The following is an 18,991-nucleotide window of genomic DNA, read 5'->3' as shown; positions in this document are numbered from 1 at the left end:
GCTGATGATCTGATTTTTGCAGTAGTAAATGAATTCAGAGTTTGATGCCACAAAGACTAGAATACAAATTATCTTCTATTTCATCTTTGGGTATGATTCTGCTTTCCAAAGTAATTTGGCACTTTATCTATTCATATGAGTTGACTGTTGATACACTACTTGGACAAGACTTGTCCCTGCTAAATCTTACTTGGCAATGGAGGAAGAAGTTCGTGAGTATACTGTGATGTAGGCCCTCTCACATGGAGAACTACTTTTTATTTTTAAACCTTGAAAAAATAATTTATGTATTTTATTTAGTCTGCTGTAGAATACCTCTGTAAATTGTTTTCTGTTCCTGGCATATTATTTATGTGGGATAGTTGTTTTTTTGTTTTTTTTATAAAGTCCCAAGACCACTAAGCCTATTTATATTTCCATATAATTTATCCCATTGCAGTAAATCTTTGAATCCCTAGCTACATTCTCATTCTATGTGATTTTTAAAGGAGGATTAGGGATTGACTAGCTAGTTATAGTAGTAAAAGTGAAAATGCTATGTATAGGAGCAAATAAAACAATCAGTCCTAATTAGTAAGATTTCTAAGCCACTCCAGGCCTTCAGTCCACTAGAAAATAGAACGCCACTTGCTTGCACCTCAAGTGCCACTTTAAGTGATGGCCGCTGAGTTTGCCACTCACTACTAGGTCTTCTTGTCAGTATATTTATGATAGCTATTATGGTCACTGTACACCTTTACAAATTGAACAAAAAGAGCAAAGAGAAAAATAAATATGGCTTTTAGCTTTGAAAACTATGTTGTCATGTTACAATGTATTTCCATTTTGTTTTACCAAAATGAATAGGTCATATAGCTCATTATATTGGAAAAATATGGCAAATTCATTAGATAATTTCCCTGGCTGGGCCATTTCTATACATTTCTAGATATAGGTGTGTACATGGATATGTATCCTAGATAAATTGTTTCCCATAAGGGGATTATTTTGTAATTTACTCCACTATCCTGTAGCCTTTGGCATTGTGACTACTTTATATCTAAAAGAATATGCTTTCCTACCAGAAGCCAATTTTCTATTATGTTTCTTTGGGGTTTATCCTTCATGGATCTACTAATTTGATAAGTATTTATCACAGCACTGGGGACAGAATGAGGAAAAATACGTAATACCTTTCTTTAAGAAGCTAAGAGCTAAGGTGAGGGGAAAGACATGTAAACAGGCCATTCCCATGCAGTATTCAAAGTGCTAAGTTGACCCTCAAATGGGAGCATGTAAAGGAACAACTAATTAGTCTTTGGCTATCTTGAAAGGGCCTCCTGAAGGAGGGGATGTCTAAGCTAAGCCTTACCAAAAAAAAGCTGAAGAAAAATGACTATATAACAGTTCAAGTTATTTAATTAGAAAAAATAATCTGATAAAACCACGTGTTAACAAGATTGTGGTAAAAAAGGAATCATCATACATTCTTGGTGGATAAATTGATTTTCTACATTGTAAAGCAATTTGGCCAAATCCAATAAATGTGAAGATGTGCATACCTTCAAGTCTATAATTCTATTTCTAGGTTTATACTCCAATACCTATGCACATAGACATGAGAATAAGAATTTCATTGCTTTAACACTGGTAATAGTGGGAAATTAAAACAAGCCAAATGCCCGTTACAGGAGAAGGGAAATATATACATGTATCTCCATATATGCACACGTATATACATATATATATTCACTGTTATATTCACATAATAGTATGTTATTCATAATTAAAATGAAAAATTAGAACTCAAATATCAACAGGAATTAATTTTAACGTCAACCAAAAAAGTTGCAGAATATAAACAATGCAGTGCCATTCATATGAAATATGAAAATACAAAAGAGTTCTATATGTACTTATTGATTTACAAATGTATAAAAATAGGAATAAAATATGTATGGAAATGAAAAAAAGAAAAATTAAGGATAGTAGGTACCTTTCTAAAAGAGAGAGGGAAATGTGATTGGGAAAGATTACACAGGGGACTTCAAGTGTAACTATAATACATAATTTTTTAAATAAAACAAAAAATCTGTACCAAATATAGAAAAATATTAAGATTTGATAGAGGTATGTGATGACAAACAGGTATTAATGATATCATTCCCGATACTTTTCTAGATGATAGAAATGTTTTACTGAAAGAACAATGAGTGATTGATGAGCATAGATTGTCGGGGGTGAGGTGAAGTCCGTAGAGGGTGGAGGGTTGGAAAGTGTGCCTGGAAGGGAAACGGCATATACAAAGCGGGCAGAACAGAGCTAATAAGCAGGGCTTGGGAGTTGTTCTCCATCAACAACAAAATGTTTTTGTCTACTTTTGAGGGAGACCCAGAGGACAAAGATGAGAAGTACTTTGATTTGAATTTTTTTTTTTCCCCATAGTAATCATGATGATCTGTGGCTTCACGCCTAGGCCATTTTAATCCGGCTTTTTTCCCACAGCATAGAACTCTGGTTTGATTACATAATATTTGTTCTTCTCATATCCCCCCACAAATTTTAACTAAATTCAAACTAGACAGATAGGATTGCATTAAGAAAACCTGGTGTATTAAAAAACATCAGACATTTTTACACGAGAAACTGAAGAGTATATTTTTATATGACATAGGTTTTGTTTAAACGGAATGCTTTAATTAAAATACAGCACAGGTAAAGTTTAGGAACAATGTGTTAAGCTCTGTTCTTCTCCCCCTCCTTGTTGTTCCTGTGCATTGTGGGATTTCTCACTGCTACCTGACTGCAGGGGAAGCATAATTAGTGATGGGTAGAAAAAATTCACATTGTGACAGTGAATTTCTGATTCACTGCTAAATAAACAATTCCACTGAGGAGGTGTGAATTTCCTCCTCATTAAAGCAGCATTTGCTACAAAATTAGAGTCCTTTGGGGCTGCTCTGCTGATCTCACCTCCAAACTAACTCGGAACTGATGGAGCCAAGAACTGAGAAAGTAAAGATAGTGTCTTCTTGATACAAATCTAGTGATTAAAAGGTGATAATTTAGTCAATCTGATTATATCATATAGACAGATAGTACTTGTAGTTTGATGGAATGAAACATCTTTCTTTTCTGAAATCAGTTAAATTTGCCTGGTAGACTAAGCAGATCATTTTCTCCATGATTAGAAAGGACAATGAATTCATATATTTTATAATAAGCCAGTAAATACCCTTAGAAATAAGGGGTCATAAAAGTTGTTCAAGCATCTGAGTTAATGAAGTGACACACAAATTCCTATCCCATAACAATGTGAGGTAGGTCATACATGATGTGAGGTAGGTTTCTAGGAATCCTTTCTCATTCTTCTCTCTAATCAGCATAGCAGTTCTGATGAAAGAAGACAATCTGAGAAAACTTGCTAGCGTTAAACCGCAATGACTAGGAGAGTGATATAAGGACATCGAACAGAAAAACATTGTATTGGAAATTTTAATATACTCTTATTATGGGTCAATTAGAGTTTAATGGAGATGAAAATATATAATAATATCTTTTTTTTAAAGCAAGAAACAAGAAAGACCGAAAGGAATAAAATAGGTAGGAAATGAGGGAGGAAGGGAGAGATTTAGGAAAGAAAGAAATGTAGTGAGAACAAAAGAAACGAGAAAGGGAGGGAAAGAAGGAAGGAGGAAGGAGGGAGGGAGGGAAGGACGGAAGGGAAGGAGGGAGGGAGGGAGGAAGGAAGAAAGGAAGAGGGAGAGATGGAAAAAAGACAGGAGGAAGAATTGAAAAGAAAACTGTCTTATTAAAGTTCTCTTAAAACTCAAAAGGTAAAAAGTGTTTACTGCAACCAGTGAAACGATACAGAGACATGTAAGAAAAAAGTTAATAATCTGTCTCATAGCTCTATGCCCTCCCCTTCCCACCAAGTAAACCAAAGCCAACATCTTCACGCTTCTATAAGCTAATGCAAATATATACTTATTTTTTTCCAAGTAGGCATGGTTTTGTTAAAATTACCTAGGAACTTTGTTGATTTAGCCTAAATGTTAGAGTAACTTAGCAGAAAATCCATAGGGTTAACAAAATAAAATAATACAGGAATATTGAACCCTACTTTAAAATTTCAACATTGAAAACTTCAGAATCATATGTGTTTGTTGGGCTCCTTAAAGTCTGTTAATCTAAAGCAACTTATTTGTAAAAAGGGAAAAATCAGATATTACATAAAATATTTTAGATTCAGGACCCTTATCCACATAATCAAAGCAAAATACATACTGTAACAATTTTCCTGGTCTTTCTAATTATAGCCACTGAGAATAGAAACACTGTATCCAATCTAATATAACAAATCAAGCCAGAAATGTTTCATTTGTTTTTCTCAAGTAATCTTTTAAATATTCACCAAAATAGGTATACATCTTTACATAGCAAGTACACTTTTCTTAAAGGAAATAACTAGTATATGACTTTTAAGAAATTATTTTAAATGACCTCTGAAACCCTAATTTATGGAAACCCATTCTACTGTGTTCAGATGACTTTGAACCATACTCTATTTTATACCAACCATCAGTCTTAAAGTTCACAGGGTGTTTTGATGAAATAGGAACACATCCTTCTGATTCTCAAGCCCAGGAAAAAAGAGGACATCTATAAACTAAGCAGTGGTCTCTAATCATAGCCACAGGAACTCAGGCCCTAATTGTTCCTCAACTGTCCAGTCTTTATCTCACCCAAATATTGATAGGTCTGAGTGTCCCCTTCCCAACATTTCCCACTCCTTCCTTTGGTCCAGTAAAAAGAAGGAGTGCTGGTATACTGATAACTCAGGAAAACAGGTTTGTAGCTCAGAGTGACAGAAGGAAAAAAAAAAAGAAAATCAAACATTTAAAAATAACTAGGTATGTGATATGCAGAGACGTGGAAGGACCTAGAAATTGTCATACAGAGTGAAGTAAGTCAGAAAGAGAAAAACAAATATCGTATATTAATGCATGTATGTGTAATCTAGAAAGATGGTATAGATGATCTTATTTGCAAAGCAGAAATAGAGTCACAGATGTAGAGAACAAACATACGAATACCAAGGGGGAAAGCTGGGGCAGGGGGGGATGAATTGGGAGATTGGGATTGACATATATATATACTACTATGTATAAAATAGATAACTAATGAGAACCTACTGCGTAGCACAGGGAACTCTACTAGGTGCTCTGTGGTGACCTAAATGGAAAGGAAATCTAAAAAAGAGGAGATATATGTATACATATGGCTGATTCACTTTGTTGTACAGCAGAAACTGACACAGCAGTGTAAAGCAACTATACTCCAAAAAAATAAATAAATAAAAAATAAAAATAAGTATGTGACAAACTAACACCCGGGAGAAGAATTAGGGACGCTATCTAGGCTCTCATGCTTTCAAAAGTTGATCTGATCATAATAGAAAAAGGCAATCAAACCCCTTGTAGAACATAACCCCTTTACTGAGTAATTTTAAAGCACTGCCTTTGGCTACCAGGGAAAGCAAGGTTCCCTGTGTGTGTTCATTGAAACCCTTAAGAGAGCCCAAAGCAAAGTTCATTAGTATACTTTGATTAAAAAGTCATACATTTTTATATAACTGTGCTTAAAAGTAAGTTTTTAAAAATCCATTTTAAGGCTAAATGTATGTTTTAGAAAATGTTTTCTGCATTGTTGACCCATACTTGAAATCATTTGGAGATCAAGAAATAAATGCATTGAAAATGTTAGAGGACAAAGACAATTCTGACCGCATAATTGGAAACCAGTTACCCTGATAGCTCCAAATCCTTCCTCCTGCATTGCAGCAAGTTTCTTGATTTATTGGCAAAGGCTATGCAAAATTATTTTTTGTTAATTAAAAGTTGGATGAAATTTAATTCAGCCATATATTCATAAGCATGTGCTGGGCAAAAATTGTAAAATAATGAATTCATAGCTTCGTTTATGGAAGTGTGTGAGGATTACAGAATATCTTGTCACTTAGCATTCATTTTAATTGAAGGGCAAAGCATGTGAACTTTAGAAAAGGCAAGCAAGCTGGCATTACCAAAAATTTAATAAAGGTTTATTTTAAAAATATGTAATAGAGCAATGTAACATCTTATGTTTAAAAGGGTTATTGCATGATCTATTTTATCCTTAATGTTGTTCAAAAGACCTCTAAATTTATTCTTTGTCCATTAATTGATCATTTTAGCCAGAACATGCCAGGTGGACCAGTTTTCTTGTGGAAATGGGCGCTGCGTTCCCAGAGCATGGCTGTGTGACCGGGAAGACGACTGTGGGGACCAGACCGACGAAATAGCATCTTGTGGTAAGTTGCGAGTGAAACATGCTGTTACTGGAGATGGTGTCAAACAGAAGATTCTATCACTATAATCTCTCTTAAAAGGCTATTTATTTCTCTATAAATACAAGTTGACAAGGCAGAAGATCTGTTACTTTTTATTACTGCCTTTTGGGCCTGAGTGTGTACTTTAATGATCACTGCAGAATATGTCCCATTCATGAGGCAGTAACCATATCCTCGGCTAAAATAAATGGATCCAAACATTGCAGATTTTAGTAGGAGGTGGTTATTATTAGGCTAACAGGACATTCTCAAATGTTCATTATTAATCTTATGTCTATAATGATTAAATTTTTCAAACTGAATAGCTCATCAAGTGACATTCGGAGTAAATGAGGAGGGCATGTTTCTTGTTTGTATGCATATGTTATACTCTTGGAGCAATAAACTATACAGGCTGAGAATACATAGTTGGTAAACCATTTGTTTCAGTTCTATAGAGTCGTATAATTCTGAAGGACAAAATTTTTATTAGTTTAAAACATTTTTGTTAATAACAAAATTCCTAACCACTTTCCACTGATCCTCCTACTTTTGAAAACAATAAATATTTATTATTACATAAAGTTGCAAATTACCCCCATTTGTACCCATGTATCAGTAGGTTGTATTATCATTTGTCTCAGTAATGTATAGTGAAACATAGTAAAGGAATGAACCAGGTTTTCTAAGACTTGTACTTTATTTCAGGCATGGCTATGGATTTTTTAAATTACTATGGGGAAATATAAATTAGACATGCGTAGCACATTTATTAAAATAGAATACAATTGGGTATATATTTTTAATAATTTGACCCCATGTTATGATATTTCTAACAGTAGGGAAATAAGACATTTTTGTAACCCTTCAATTTAAATGGCTCTATTAAGGGCATGCATTCTCTGTTTACCTAAAATTTTATTTTTTAAATGTTTTCTTATACTAGACTAAGTCCCTGTAGACATTTAAGTTTATAGCCTCTGATAAAGTAAAGATAAAGTATTACTAATTGGCAGTTGACATTGTAAAGAAGATAGTAGAGGTGTTGCAAAAAAAAAAAAGCAATAGAGAATCACACAATTAATTGTACATTTTACATGTAGAATTTCCAAAGCCTGTGATTGAACAGTGTATCCTCTCTCCTTTCCAATGTCCAGAACAATCATGTGGCTGGGTCTGCTTCTAGACAGCTCTATTTTTTAGAAAACCTTAAATGCTTTTCTGTTCTTAGTATCTCCATCCAGAGTATACCAGAAAGGTAATGAGAAACCTGAAAACATTAAATACAGAGAAACCCTGGAATCAAAGTCCCAAGTCAGATAAGAAATGCCATGAAAACAATATAGACTAGGAAAATACATAATGAGCTCTTTAGAGAATTTCGATTAAGACTTTGAGCTGACTTATTTTGAGTAACAGGTCTAGAGTAAGACTTTTGTCTTTATTTTAATGATAACTTAACTGAATCAAAGGAGAAAAAAATTACCCTAAAATTTCAATAATAATAAAAATAATTATACCAGCAAACTAACATAATTTTCATGAGGTGAGGGGAAAAAAGGGTCAGAGGGAGTCCAGACACATACTTTCCTACTGAATCTTTACAACAAATCTATTAGAAACATATTACTGTCCACACTTTACAGTTAAGGGAATCAAAACTTAGAGGCATGAGTAACATGCATGAGATCACAAAGCTAATAAATAGCAGGACCAAACCATGAATCCAAGTGTGCTTGAAACTAAAACTCAGCCATTTCAGGTTGACCTTGTTTGGGAGCCAAGGACAGGGTGCAAATAGGGGGTAGATAATGCCATTATATTATATTATACATATCCATAAATATCTTATTTAAATACACATCCACCTATAGTGAGTTTTATTCATTGGTGTGTTGGTAAATCTTTCAACATCTCGTAGTGGAGAGGAGCCCTGATCTAGTGTTTGCCTATTTTTGTGGTGTAAATACTCCCACCAATGCCAATATCAAGTTGCCAACATCACTCTCTGAATGTAGAATTGGGAAAAGATGTGCATACCAATATACAGTATTTCTGTGGTACAGATAAAATTGACATAAATAACTTCAAAAGCAAAATAATTAGAAAATTATGAACCTTGAGTATTGATTACCCTTGTTTTCAACGTTATTTATTTAATTATAAATTTATATTTATTACTATTATTTAAAATAATGGCCGTGTGCTTAACAACTGACTCATAGAATCCTTGAAAATTTAAGAATCAGCTCTGCAAGCTGGTACAAGATGCCTCCAGTACACCACAGGGTATGTACACATTATGAAATTTAGTTGTCAAATAGTATAGTTCTGAAATATAGAAATTTTAGAGAATGTCAGTAAACCACATGGGTTAGTCTCAGTACCGTTTCTTCTTTACAACATAAGAAACATGTTTCTCTCCAAACATGTTCCTCTCTTTCATAACATACGTTTATCTCTCAGATTGTCATTTTAACTCAAAATCTATGTCAGTAGAGAAGCTGATAGTGAAGCTCTGGTAGACACAGTCTCACTTTTAAAGTTGTAAGGGAGAATGGCCTGAATTTCTGTCATAACAGAAATTATCTCTGCACTGAATACAGAATCACAAAAAACAATTGTAAATTGTTTAATTCACTGCATCTATAAAAAACCAGTCACTCTACTTGGCAATAATCCAGAAATAAATATAGATTTAGCTAATGTTCAGTTCTATTAAACATCATGGTAAAATTTGGACTGATCATATTTCACTTTTCCTTTTGGTGTTAGCCAAGTTCCCATAGATTTAATCCAACTAGAAGACTCTGCAATCATTTTTTTTTTTTTTTACACTTCAGCTCCATGAACCACCTCTGTTATGTTTAAAAACTACTGTTGACACTGAAAAGAATATTAAAATTTGGCTTTAAAAACATGAGAAACCTATGATTAGAAATGTTTCTGGTAGTAATTAGGAGGTGAAGGTACTGTAACAGAGGGTCAAATTTTCAGTGGAATTCACTGTCACCTGTTTGCAAACCTAATTCATTCACTTGCATTTGCCTTTGTAAATTAATTGCACATTTTAGGTTGAGATTATATGTGGGCAAACACATAATTAGGAAGGCCCTTGAGTAGTCTCTCTTAGTCTTTAAACAGTCTTTTAACTTTTTAGTAGGTTACCTGTGCAGAAAGGAGAATCTATAATTTGATGGTGCAAATGAGAGAGGAAATGTTAAAATTGTGAAGCTTGTCTTAGAAGTATGTCAAGGAACTAAATGGTCAATCTCATTTCAAGGATAGGATTTAGCACTGGTTCTCAACTTTAGTTGTCAATTAACGAATCACTTGAGGAGCTTTAAAATCACCTGCCCATGCCTCACCCCAGGCTCCTTAAATAAGAATCTCTGGGGATAGGACCCAAGAATCAGTATTTTTAGTGCTTACCAAGTGGTATGAATAGACACTCACATTCAAGTACCTTTAAGGCACCAGTTGTCACCCTTGAGCAAGCATGGAATCTCTGGAGGGCTCATTAAAAAACAGAATGCTGGGCCCCATTTCCAGAGTCTCTGATCCAGTAGGTCTTGGGTGGCGCCTAAGAACTTACATTTCTTACAAATTTCTAGTTGATGTAGATACTCGTGCTGCTAGTCCGGAGACCACACTTTAGGAACCACTGACTTAAGGGAACCACCATTCGTATTTGATTTATCTAACATACACTTGATGACATAATTATGTTTATATATGCAGAATTAATTTATGATGGGAGCAATTATCCAGACAAATGTTCCCATCTCCAAATTACGGCATTAAATAAAAGGATATTTCATGATTAAATATAAGAATATTTCAAACAAACTTGCATTTTTGCCCCTTGGACAATTTATAGTCAAAAACAGTATAGCTGTTTATTTTAAAATTTAGTTTAACAATCTTTGGGTTGTTCTATCTTCCAGGTATCTCCATATAGCTTACATTTATTATTATTTTTTAATAAATATGTCTTGATGTGAGTTGGTAACTTCTGATCTGTTCAAAAGATTTAACTTTGGAAAATACCTAAAGTTTATTAACAGATTGAAAGATAATTCAATGGGGTATAAATAAAAATCCACTAAGATTTGCAAAGTTAATATTATTCCATCTTATGGATCTTTTATCTTTGAAGATAGTAGAATTCTGTCTCATGTACTTGGAATCTTACCTTTAAGTGTACTTGTAATTTTACTCTACGTAATTAAGGAGCAAAGACTATCAGAAAGAGAATTGGCAAGTATCAGACACAAACAGAAGAGAGAGAGAGAGCTATCAAAAAGAAATCATTTCCTGGTTAAATCAGTATAAATTGTATCAAAGATATTTTCAACTATATTATTAGAAAAACAAAGTTCCTGATTTTAAGTATAGTATTATTATTTGTTTAATTACAAATAATACAAAGAAAAAACTGGATATGTGTGTAACAATTTTAATTAATGGGAATTATTAACCCAGTGGAGGATTGATAAAATATAATAATTGTCAGGAACTGCTTTGCCATTCTTTAGTAGCATCCTGGCAGACCCAGTGACTCTGGTAACTTTTCGTTTCTATAACTTGATTCAACCCATTTTAAAACTCCAGTATTATATCTTAGTCAAAGCTTTCTCCTCCCCGTTGCCAGCTAGACTTGAGATCCTAGGACCTTGGATGAGAGGGGAATGTGTTCTGCTTTTTCACTGTCTACTTCTCCTCTCTTCACTAGCCTTAGCTCTTCAGGAAGAGGGGAAAGATGGAGGAGATAGGTAACATCTTTTTAAGTAGGTCTAGTGATAATCTTATCTCTGCTTCTCTGCATGTCATAGCCCTCTGACACATGAAAAATGCAGCTCTCTTGAGAGGCTCTTATGTGAGATTTTCTGAGAGACCTGAGGTCTCACCCCTCCTGAGGTGTCACCCCTCTTCAGAGTTCCTTGAACTTTCTCTTTTTTCTCTGTTTTCTCTTCTTTTCCCTTCTTCAGAGTTCCCTCACATCTAGACCTAGATCTCTTTTATCCCCATCACAGATGGTATAGCTCATAGTCTTAAGTTGCTAGAATTCCCTTTGCTTGGTGGGCATCTTCTTGGTTGCATTACCAATATGACAGAAGAAGTTTTGCTATCTTTTGCTGGGTCCACTTTTTTTTTCATCTCCCAAATGTGAGCAGGCTGCTCTCCTAATGACCCATCTCTTAGACCTGCCACCACTGTGCATTTTTTTTTCTTCTTCTCTAGACAGGGTAAAATGGTCAGTCTACCTCTTGAGCAAATACAATCAGTTCTCTTTTCTTATACACCCCAAAATTGTCATGAATGATTCTCATGGAGTCTCTCACGAAGCTACACAGTCTGAATCTGTAACCTTGTCCACAGGATCACTCTTTAGATAACCAAAGGCACCATGATGTCAACCTAGACTTTCTCTTTTCTAAGTTAAACACAACACTTCCTTCAAATTTTCTTACACGAACATTTGCGGGCTCTTTCCCTACCCATTGCCCTATTATGCATATGCTTGGATTTTTAATGACCTTAGTAAAATTAATGCCCTAAAACAGGCAGTTGATGTACAGAGTTTCAGTTTTGCAAGATGAAAAATTCTAGAGATCTGTTGCACAGCAATGTGAATATAATTATCACTATATAGTTAACACTACTGAACTGTATACATAAAAATGGTTAAAATGGTAAATTTTATGTGTTTTTACTGCAATTGTTTAAAAAAGTCATGGCCTAGAATTGAACAGGAACATAATATCTCATATGTGGTATTTTTACAACAGATTATAGTGGACTTATTACCTTCAGTAATATAGATTCTAGGCTTCTGTTAAGATAGTCTTAGATGGCAGCCTTATCATGTAACTCACATGTTGAGCTCCCAGTCAATTAAAATATCTAAGCTTTTCATATAGACTAGATCACTCCTTTGGGGCACTTCTAATATTTACATTTCAAAATTCTTTTAAGTTTTATTTTGATAGTCTTCTGATTCTTCCTTACCTACATATTTTAAAACATGTGCACGGGTGAGGTCCTTTCCATTTCATACTGTCACTCTTAGACCTCCCTTCTCTGATGACTCTTAACCCTTCATCCAATTTTGTAATTTTGAATCCGTAATGCTAATGATGTCTTCCAGTTTTGTGTAATTCAAAGATTTGATAAGCATAACTTTTAAGGCTGTAACCAAATCGTGATGACAAAGACATGAACCTTTTGGAAAGCAATTAAAAACATCCTGGGGAAAACTGATCCAATAATTAAAACTCTGTGGATACAATTTTTAATCAAGTACTCATCCACTTAAATTTACTGTCATCTCATCTTGCACGCATGATACTTTCATTTATCATGATAAGACTTCTCAAAAATGTTGCTAAAAAGACAGGAACACTCTGTTTATAGAATTCTCATGATATATACTTACCTGAAAATTGTATCAGCTAATAATGTTTGACATGAGTTAATTTTATTTTACTCATGAGAAAACAGTCTCTTTAAAAATGCTGACAAAAAAATGTTTTAACAAATTCAGTCTAAAATTATAGTCAGAGATATGTGTAAACTTCACCTTCTATAGTTTGCAAATTTTCACTCATTTTTGGAATTGGGACAATATTATTTACCATTTTCCAGTTTTCATTCCTCTTTCCCATCTTCCACTTATTTCAAAAAGACTGTCAATATTCGGAGATTAAAAATGTTTGATGTTTTATTACTTGTTTGATAACTTGTCTCAATATGACGATAACCATTTTTAGAAATTAGATATTATATTTTTCTCATTTCTTGGGCTTAGAGCTTTAATTTCCTCTCATTTTTGTTTGCTCTTTACTCTCCAATCTGGCAATAATTACTTTTATTAAAATGATGGAAACCAAAGAAATGGAAAAGTTCTTTTTCCTGCCTGTGTCCTTCAAATGTATGCTTTGTATCCCAGATGGTCTTGTTCTGTTTTTTTCTTGTTCCATACATTTATATTTAAACATTCTTATTATTTTTGTTTAGAAATGGTATGCAAGCTTCTGTTGTCTTCCCGTTATTATTAGGTATGCAACATGCTTTTGGATTTGTCTCAGCTTATGATTCCCTTTTTTGCACATACTTGACTAATAAGGCTCTGTATGCAGAAAAGGGGGAGGAGGTTAAGCAAACCTTGATGGAGTATATTGAAAACCACAGGCAGATATAATTAAAAACAGCTTTTAGTTCCTTGACCTAACTCAGCATTTCCCCAAATTCTTGCTTGAGAATATGAATCACCTTGGGTACATATTACTGATAAAGATCCCCAGGTTTCTACCTGCCTTCCACAAAGATTCCCCATTCAGTAGGTCTTGCATAGAGTCCAGGAATCTGTATTTTGGGAAAATCACCTCATGTGATTCTTATCCCAAGACAAGACTGGAGAATATAAACTCTGTTATTTCAAATTCTCTACAAATAAGAATTTGTTAGTGCTACTGCAATGAATTATCACAAACATAATGGCTTAAAACAACAGAAATTTATTCTCTCACAACTTTGGAGGCCAGAAGTCCAAAATCAAGGTGTCAGCAGAGCCTCCTTTCAAGGGAATCCTTTCTTGCCTCTTTCAACTTTTGTTGGCTCCTGGCTCTCCTTGACTGTTCCAGCATAACTCTAATCTCTTGTCTCCATCTTCACAGAGATTCTTCCCCGCGTCTCTTTCTTTCTCTTTCTCCTATAAGGACACCAGTCATTGGATTTAGGTCCCAGCGTTAATCTAGGATGATCTCATCTCAAGATCCTTAACTTAATTACATGTGCAAAGACCCTATTTCTAAATAAGGTCACAATCATATGTACTAGGGTTTAGGATTGGACATATCTTTTTGATCCATACAATCCAGTCCACTACATCTGGGGAGCTTTATTATGCCCTATACCACCAATTGAATTCTAATGGGGGCTCAGGTATAGGTAGTTTTAAAAGCTGAACAGGTAATTCTAATATGCATCCAGGTTTCTGAAATACCCTCCTAATACCTATTCATTTAGTCCCTGCCTCCTGGTTAACTTCTCACCAAATCTCTCTATAATATTCCTCCAATCCTCAAATTCTCTTGCTTTTCCTTTGTATCTAGAGCTCTGCACTAACAGAAGTAATTTGCTGGCTCACTAGCCACTGGGCAATAATAATTATTACCGCCTCTATGGTGCTGACAGAAACGCAGGCCTTTAAATTTCTGTCAAAAGTAAACATGAATTCTTCAGAGATTTCAGCAGCATTGATTTCCTCATTGGTTATACCACACTGTATATATATACACACATATATATGCACACAAATACACACACATATACGCATATACTCAAACATATATATAAATGTATAATCAGAATCAAACGAGATAATATATGCAAAATCTAGATAGTACTTGGTATCTAGTATCTAGTAGTCATCCAGTAGAAGATTATAGATTTCTTTTTTTCTTCCTTTCAAATAATTTTCTACTCTCAAATGAGAATAGATAGACAGATAGATAGATAGATGTTCTCAAACAGAAATATATATTTTCAACTGGAGTTGGAGTTGGCCCAATTGAAATTAGTTCAGAAAATGGCAATATTTCCAAATCCTTATTTTCTAATATTAAATTTAGTGTTTTGAAAGATGTCAGATTGAAGTCCTATATTGATCCAGGAAACATCATTTCTATCATGCTGAGTTGGCATTCTGCAAACAGAAAGCTGTGTACATATGCCAATATTTGAATCACAAGTTGCTCTTCATTGCTATGATGAGATCTTTTCTAGCATTTGAGCAGATCATAGGTGACTGAAGTTGGGACCCTACCCCAGGGTACTCTGCCAGAAAGCAGTCAGGATGTAACTTCTGTGAGTCCTCCTGAGACAGCATCCTTTTCAGAGCCAGCATCCTTTTCAGAGCCTCAGCATCCTTTCAGAGCCTCCTGAGCCAGCATCCTTTTCAGAGCCTCATCCTTTATTGATCTTCTCTCCAAATATTGTGACATCAGCTTTTCTGTTCTCTAGAGTTCACCAAGTCAGGTGTTCTCACCTATTATGTTCTAGATGCCTGGGTCATAAGAGAAGACAAAAGGCAGAGTTTCTGTTACAGGTTAGGAGAGAGAAGAAAAAAAAAAACATACCTCAATCAGCAAAAAGACAAATAAAATAATTAAAAACTATGACAAGTGCTATGAAAGAAATAAGAAGCTAATGACATTTTTACCTGATGTGCTTATGTGTGAATTTTCTAAATATTGATGCATTTTTATTAGCAAAAACTTATACATATCCTCTTCTTTAATATGTATAAATTCTTACACAGGAGGACTGTGTCCTTATATGGTACTGAAATTCTAGGTTCAATATATGTCCATAATCTAGTCCATCTCTATCACTGTTTTGTATATAACTACATATATTTGTGTGTGTGTGTGTAGACACACATTTAGCTTTAAAAACTCAGATAATATATAAAACAAAAAAAAACTAGTAGTTACTTTACCTCACCCTTTTCACCAACTCCAGTGGCAACCGTTTTTAACTTTTAGCCAAGTTTTCTGGTTACTATTTCCATTTTTTCAGTAAAATGTTTAACCACTATTTCTTGATTTCCCAAAATTATACTTGTCTTTTGGCTTCCTCTTAACTAGAATATTCTGTAGTTAGTTTTAAATTAAAGCTGTACAAGTAAATTAAAGTTGTACAACTTTAGAAAATAATGTGTTGTCATAATAATATAAGAAGTTGTTACCTCATGATGTAGTTAAAACCAATGAGAAACTATATTGAGAGAGTGGGAAAGGGTAAGTGTGGAGTACTAAAAGAAAGTAAAATTCTCATTTTTAATAAAGACATTTAGAATGGTATATAATTTTCAAAATTTGATTAGTAAAATATTGCTTATTGGTCAGCTTCCATAAATATATGGATGACTATATATCAATCATTTGTGATTTTCTTCAGTTTTAATAAAAATGATTATAATGTAATTGTTGCATGAGAAAAAGTCTGGTATAATATTTCTTCTTCGGAAACTATTGAGACTTGCTTCATGGCCTGGGAATTTATCGTTTTTATAGAATTCCCTTGTGAACAGAAGAAAAATGTGTATTTTTTGTAGGTTGCTGTAGATTTCTTTTGACATATAGATGGATAGACAGACTGATAGATGGTTAGATGATATTACTCAAACTTATTAATTATTTTAATATTCTCTGTATCTTTATTTATATTTTTTCCTGTTTAAGGATAACTTAAAAAATAAAAGCTAATTTCTCTGAAATGTTTTTTCTTTTACATGTAAAATGGCAATAATAAAAATTATCTCATAGTAGTAGTTTTATAGTCATGAGGATTAAATAGGAACCACATATAACACCAAATACAGTGTTTGGGTAGTTAATTGTACCACTCTTCCATTGGTTAGTTTGTAGTACTAATTCCCCTTTTTCCTTAATTCCATGCACTGATTAACATCAATTCTATAAGACGATTTAAAATATGGGTTTACATATCATATAGACTTACATAAACTATGAATTTAAAATGATTTACAATTATGTACCTTGCTAAAAGTTTAAAATGTATATTTGAATATTAGCAATAGGAATAGATATATATAATTTCATATATAAATAGTCATATATGTAGGTACAATAAAATATTTGGACCCCTGACTAATTCTTTTGGTAGTCAGCTAACAAATAAGGACAAGGACACTGGTTACTGTAAATGTACACTGGTATAGATAGATAGATAGATATAGATATAGATATGTAAGACATCAGGCATTAGTATTGCCGCTTTACTCCTGGATTTAACCCCTGTAATTCCCAAGAGAATGGGAACTTTTCCCATTGAGTGCACTTTTTTCTGTTATATTTAGTGGTTTTTATGTTTTCTGTGTCAGAAAACATTTTTTGAAATGTGCTAGTTCCAGTTATCTTCTTTGTTGTGCATATAATGACCCTGTGATTTCTCATTTGCAATCAGAATCTGCGACTATGAATCTCAATGACAATTTGATTGCCTGGTGACTTTTATATTGTGTGTGTGTGTGTGTGTGTGTCTTTTTAAGGTGGGGGGGGGCGTCTGTAAATAGAATGAGCAAGAGTGAGCTCTTAGAAACCATTTATAATCATACCTTAAACCAGCATTGATGTAATAACCAAGGTTGTCTATTCTTGGAGATATCATACTTACTTGTATGATACATTTGGAGTGTCATTTGCTTCTCTTTCCCTTGAGTATGTTACTTTTTTTTTTTTTAATTTTTATTGGAGTATAGTTGATTTAAAATGTTGTGTTAGTTTCAGGTGTACAGCAAAGTAAATCAGTTACACATATACATATATCCACTCTTTTTTAGATTCTTTCCCATATAGGCCATTACAGAGTATTGAGTAGAGTTCTCTGTGCTATACAGTAGGTCCTTATTAGTTATCTATTTTATATATATAGTAGTGTGTATATGTTAATCCTAGTCTTCCAATTTATCCCTACCCCCCTTATCCCATGGTAACCATAAGTTTGTTTTCTACATGTGTAACTCTATTTCTGTTTTGTAGATAAGTTCATTTGTACCCATTTTTTAGATTCCACATATAAGGGATATCATATGATATTTGTCTTTCACTCAGTATGACAATCTCTAGGTCCATCCATGTTGCTGCAAATGACATTATTTCATTCTTATTTATGGCTGAGTAATATTCCATTGTATATATGTACCACATCTTCTTTATCCTTTCCTCTATTGATGGACATTTAGGTTGCTTCCACATCTTTGCTATTGTAAATAGTGCTGCAGTGAACATTGGAGTGCATGTATCTTTTCAAATTATGGTTTTTTATATATAAAAGAAAAGGAAATTGCCTGGGTAGTCCAAACATAGCCAAGATTTCAGAATTGTGAATGGGTATCAACCAATCAACCATAGAGCTAGGAATAAGGAATCCCAAAGTATATTGTTTGCACTAAAAATCAACATGTATAAGCAATTTGATGAAAATTACTCTTAATAATTTGCTAAATTTTTAAATACTAAAAATAAAACAGAAAAAAGTATCCCAAGCAACCTTACTACTATTTCATGGCACTGAAGAGTTTATCTCTTGTGCCCACACAGTGATAAAATTACCAATCCCAGAGTATGAATTAGAATGAGGCAAATATGTAAAATGTCACATAATTATAGCTTTCGAAATTTCTATAATATTTCAAAATAAAATTTGTTTTATTCTTTTTCTCTTGGAGGTTGTGGTATTATATATACACACACACATACACACACACGCACATGACTAAAATTTCCTGAAATATAGTCTTAAAATACATACCCAAATTAATTTACTTGAGATACCCACTTCTTGTATGTTTTGGGTTTTGATATAAACTATAAATCAATTAATTGTTGTTTGTTTCATCTGCCACATTTCATTGGGCATTTCTAATTTACTAAAGCTATTACTTTTTTTAATCATTTCTTGGGTTGAAAAATCTAAAGTCACTTTATTAACCTTAGGATTGAATTGAATATAGACTCACTTTAGTACTAATTATTTTAATCGCCAGGGAAGTCCATCACTGTTAGATATGAATCCATTCTTTGAAAATTTTTCTGCTTCCCTAAAATGTGT

General features: G+C 33.5%; 1 protein-coding gene across 1 annotated transcript in view; it reads left to right on the top strand.

Annotated features, from left to right (window-relative positions):
* LRP1B (LDL receptor related protein 1B) overlaps positions 1–18,991 on the top strand; it is a gene marked incomplete at its 5' end in the record, with an annotated part of 1,521,642 nt that overhangs the window by 772,442 nt on the left and 730,209 nt on the right. Inside the window, one exon of the mRNA XM_061199746.1 lies at positions 6,215–6,331. Coding sequence (XP_061055729.1) covers positions 6,215–6,331 — 117 coding nt within the window. The remainder of the gene's footprint in view (positions 1–6,214; positions 6,332–18,991) is intronic.

Source organism: Eubalaena glacialis, chromosome 1 (assembly GCF_028564815.1).
Source record: "Eubalaena glacialis isolate mEubGla1 chromosome 1, mEubGla1.1.hap2.+ XY, whole genome shotgun sequence".
Classification (NCBI taxonomy): domain Eukaryota; kingdom Metazoa; phylum Chordata; class Mammalia; order Artiodactyla; family Balaenidae; genus Eubalaena; species Eubalaena glacialis.
The sequence above is the reverse complement of the archived record's forward strand: the minus strand, read 5'-3'. Positions and strand labels throughout refer to the sequence as shown.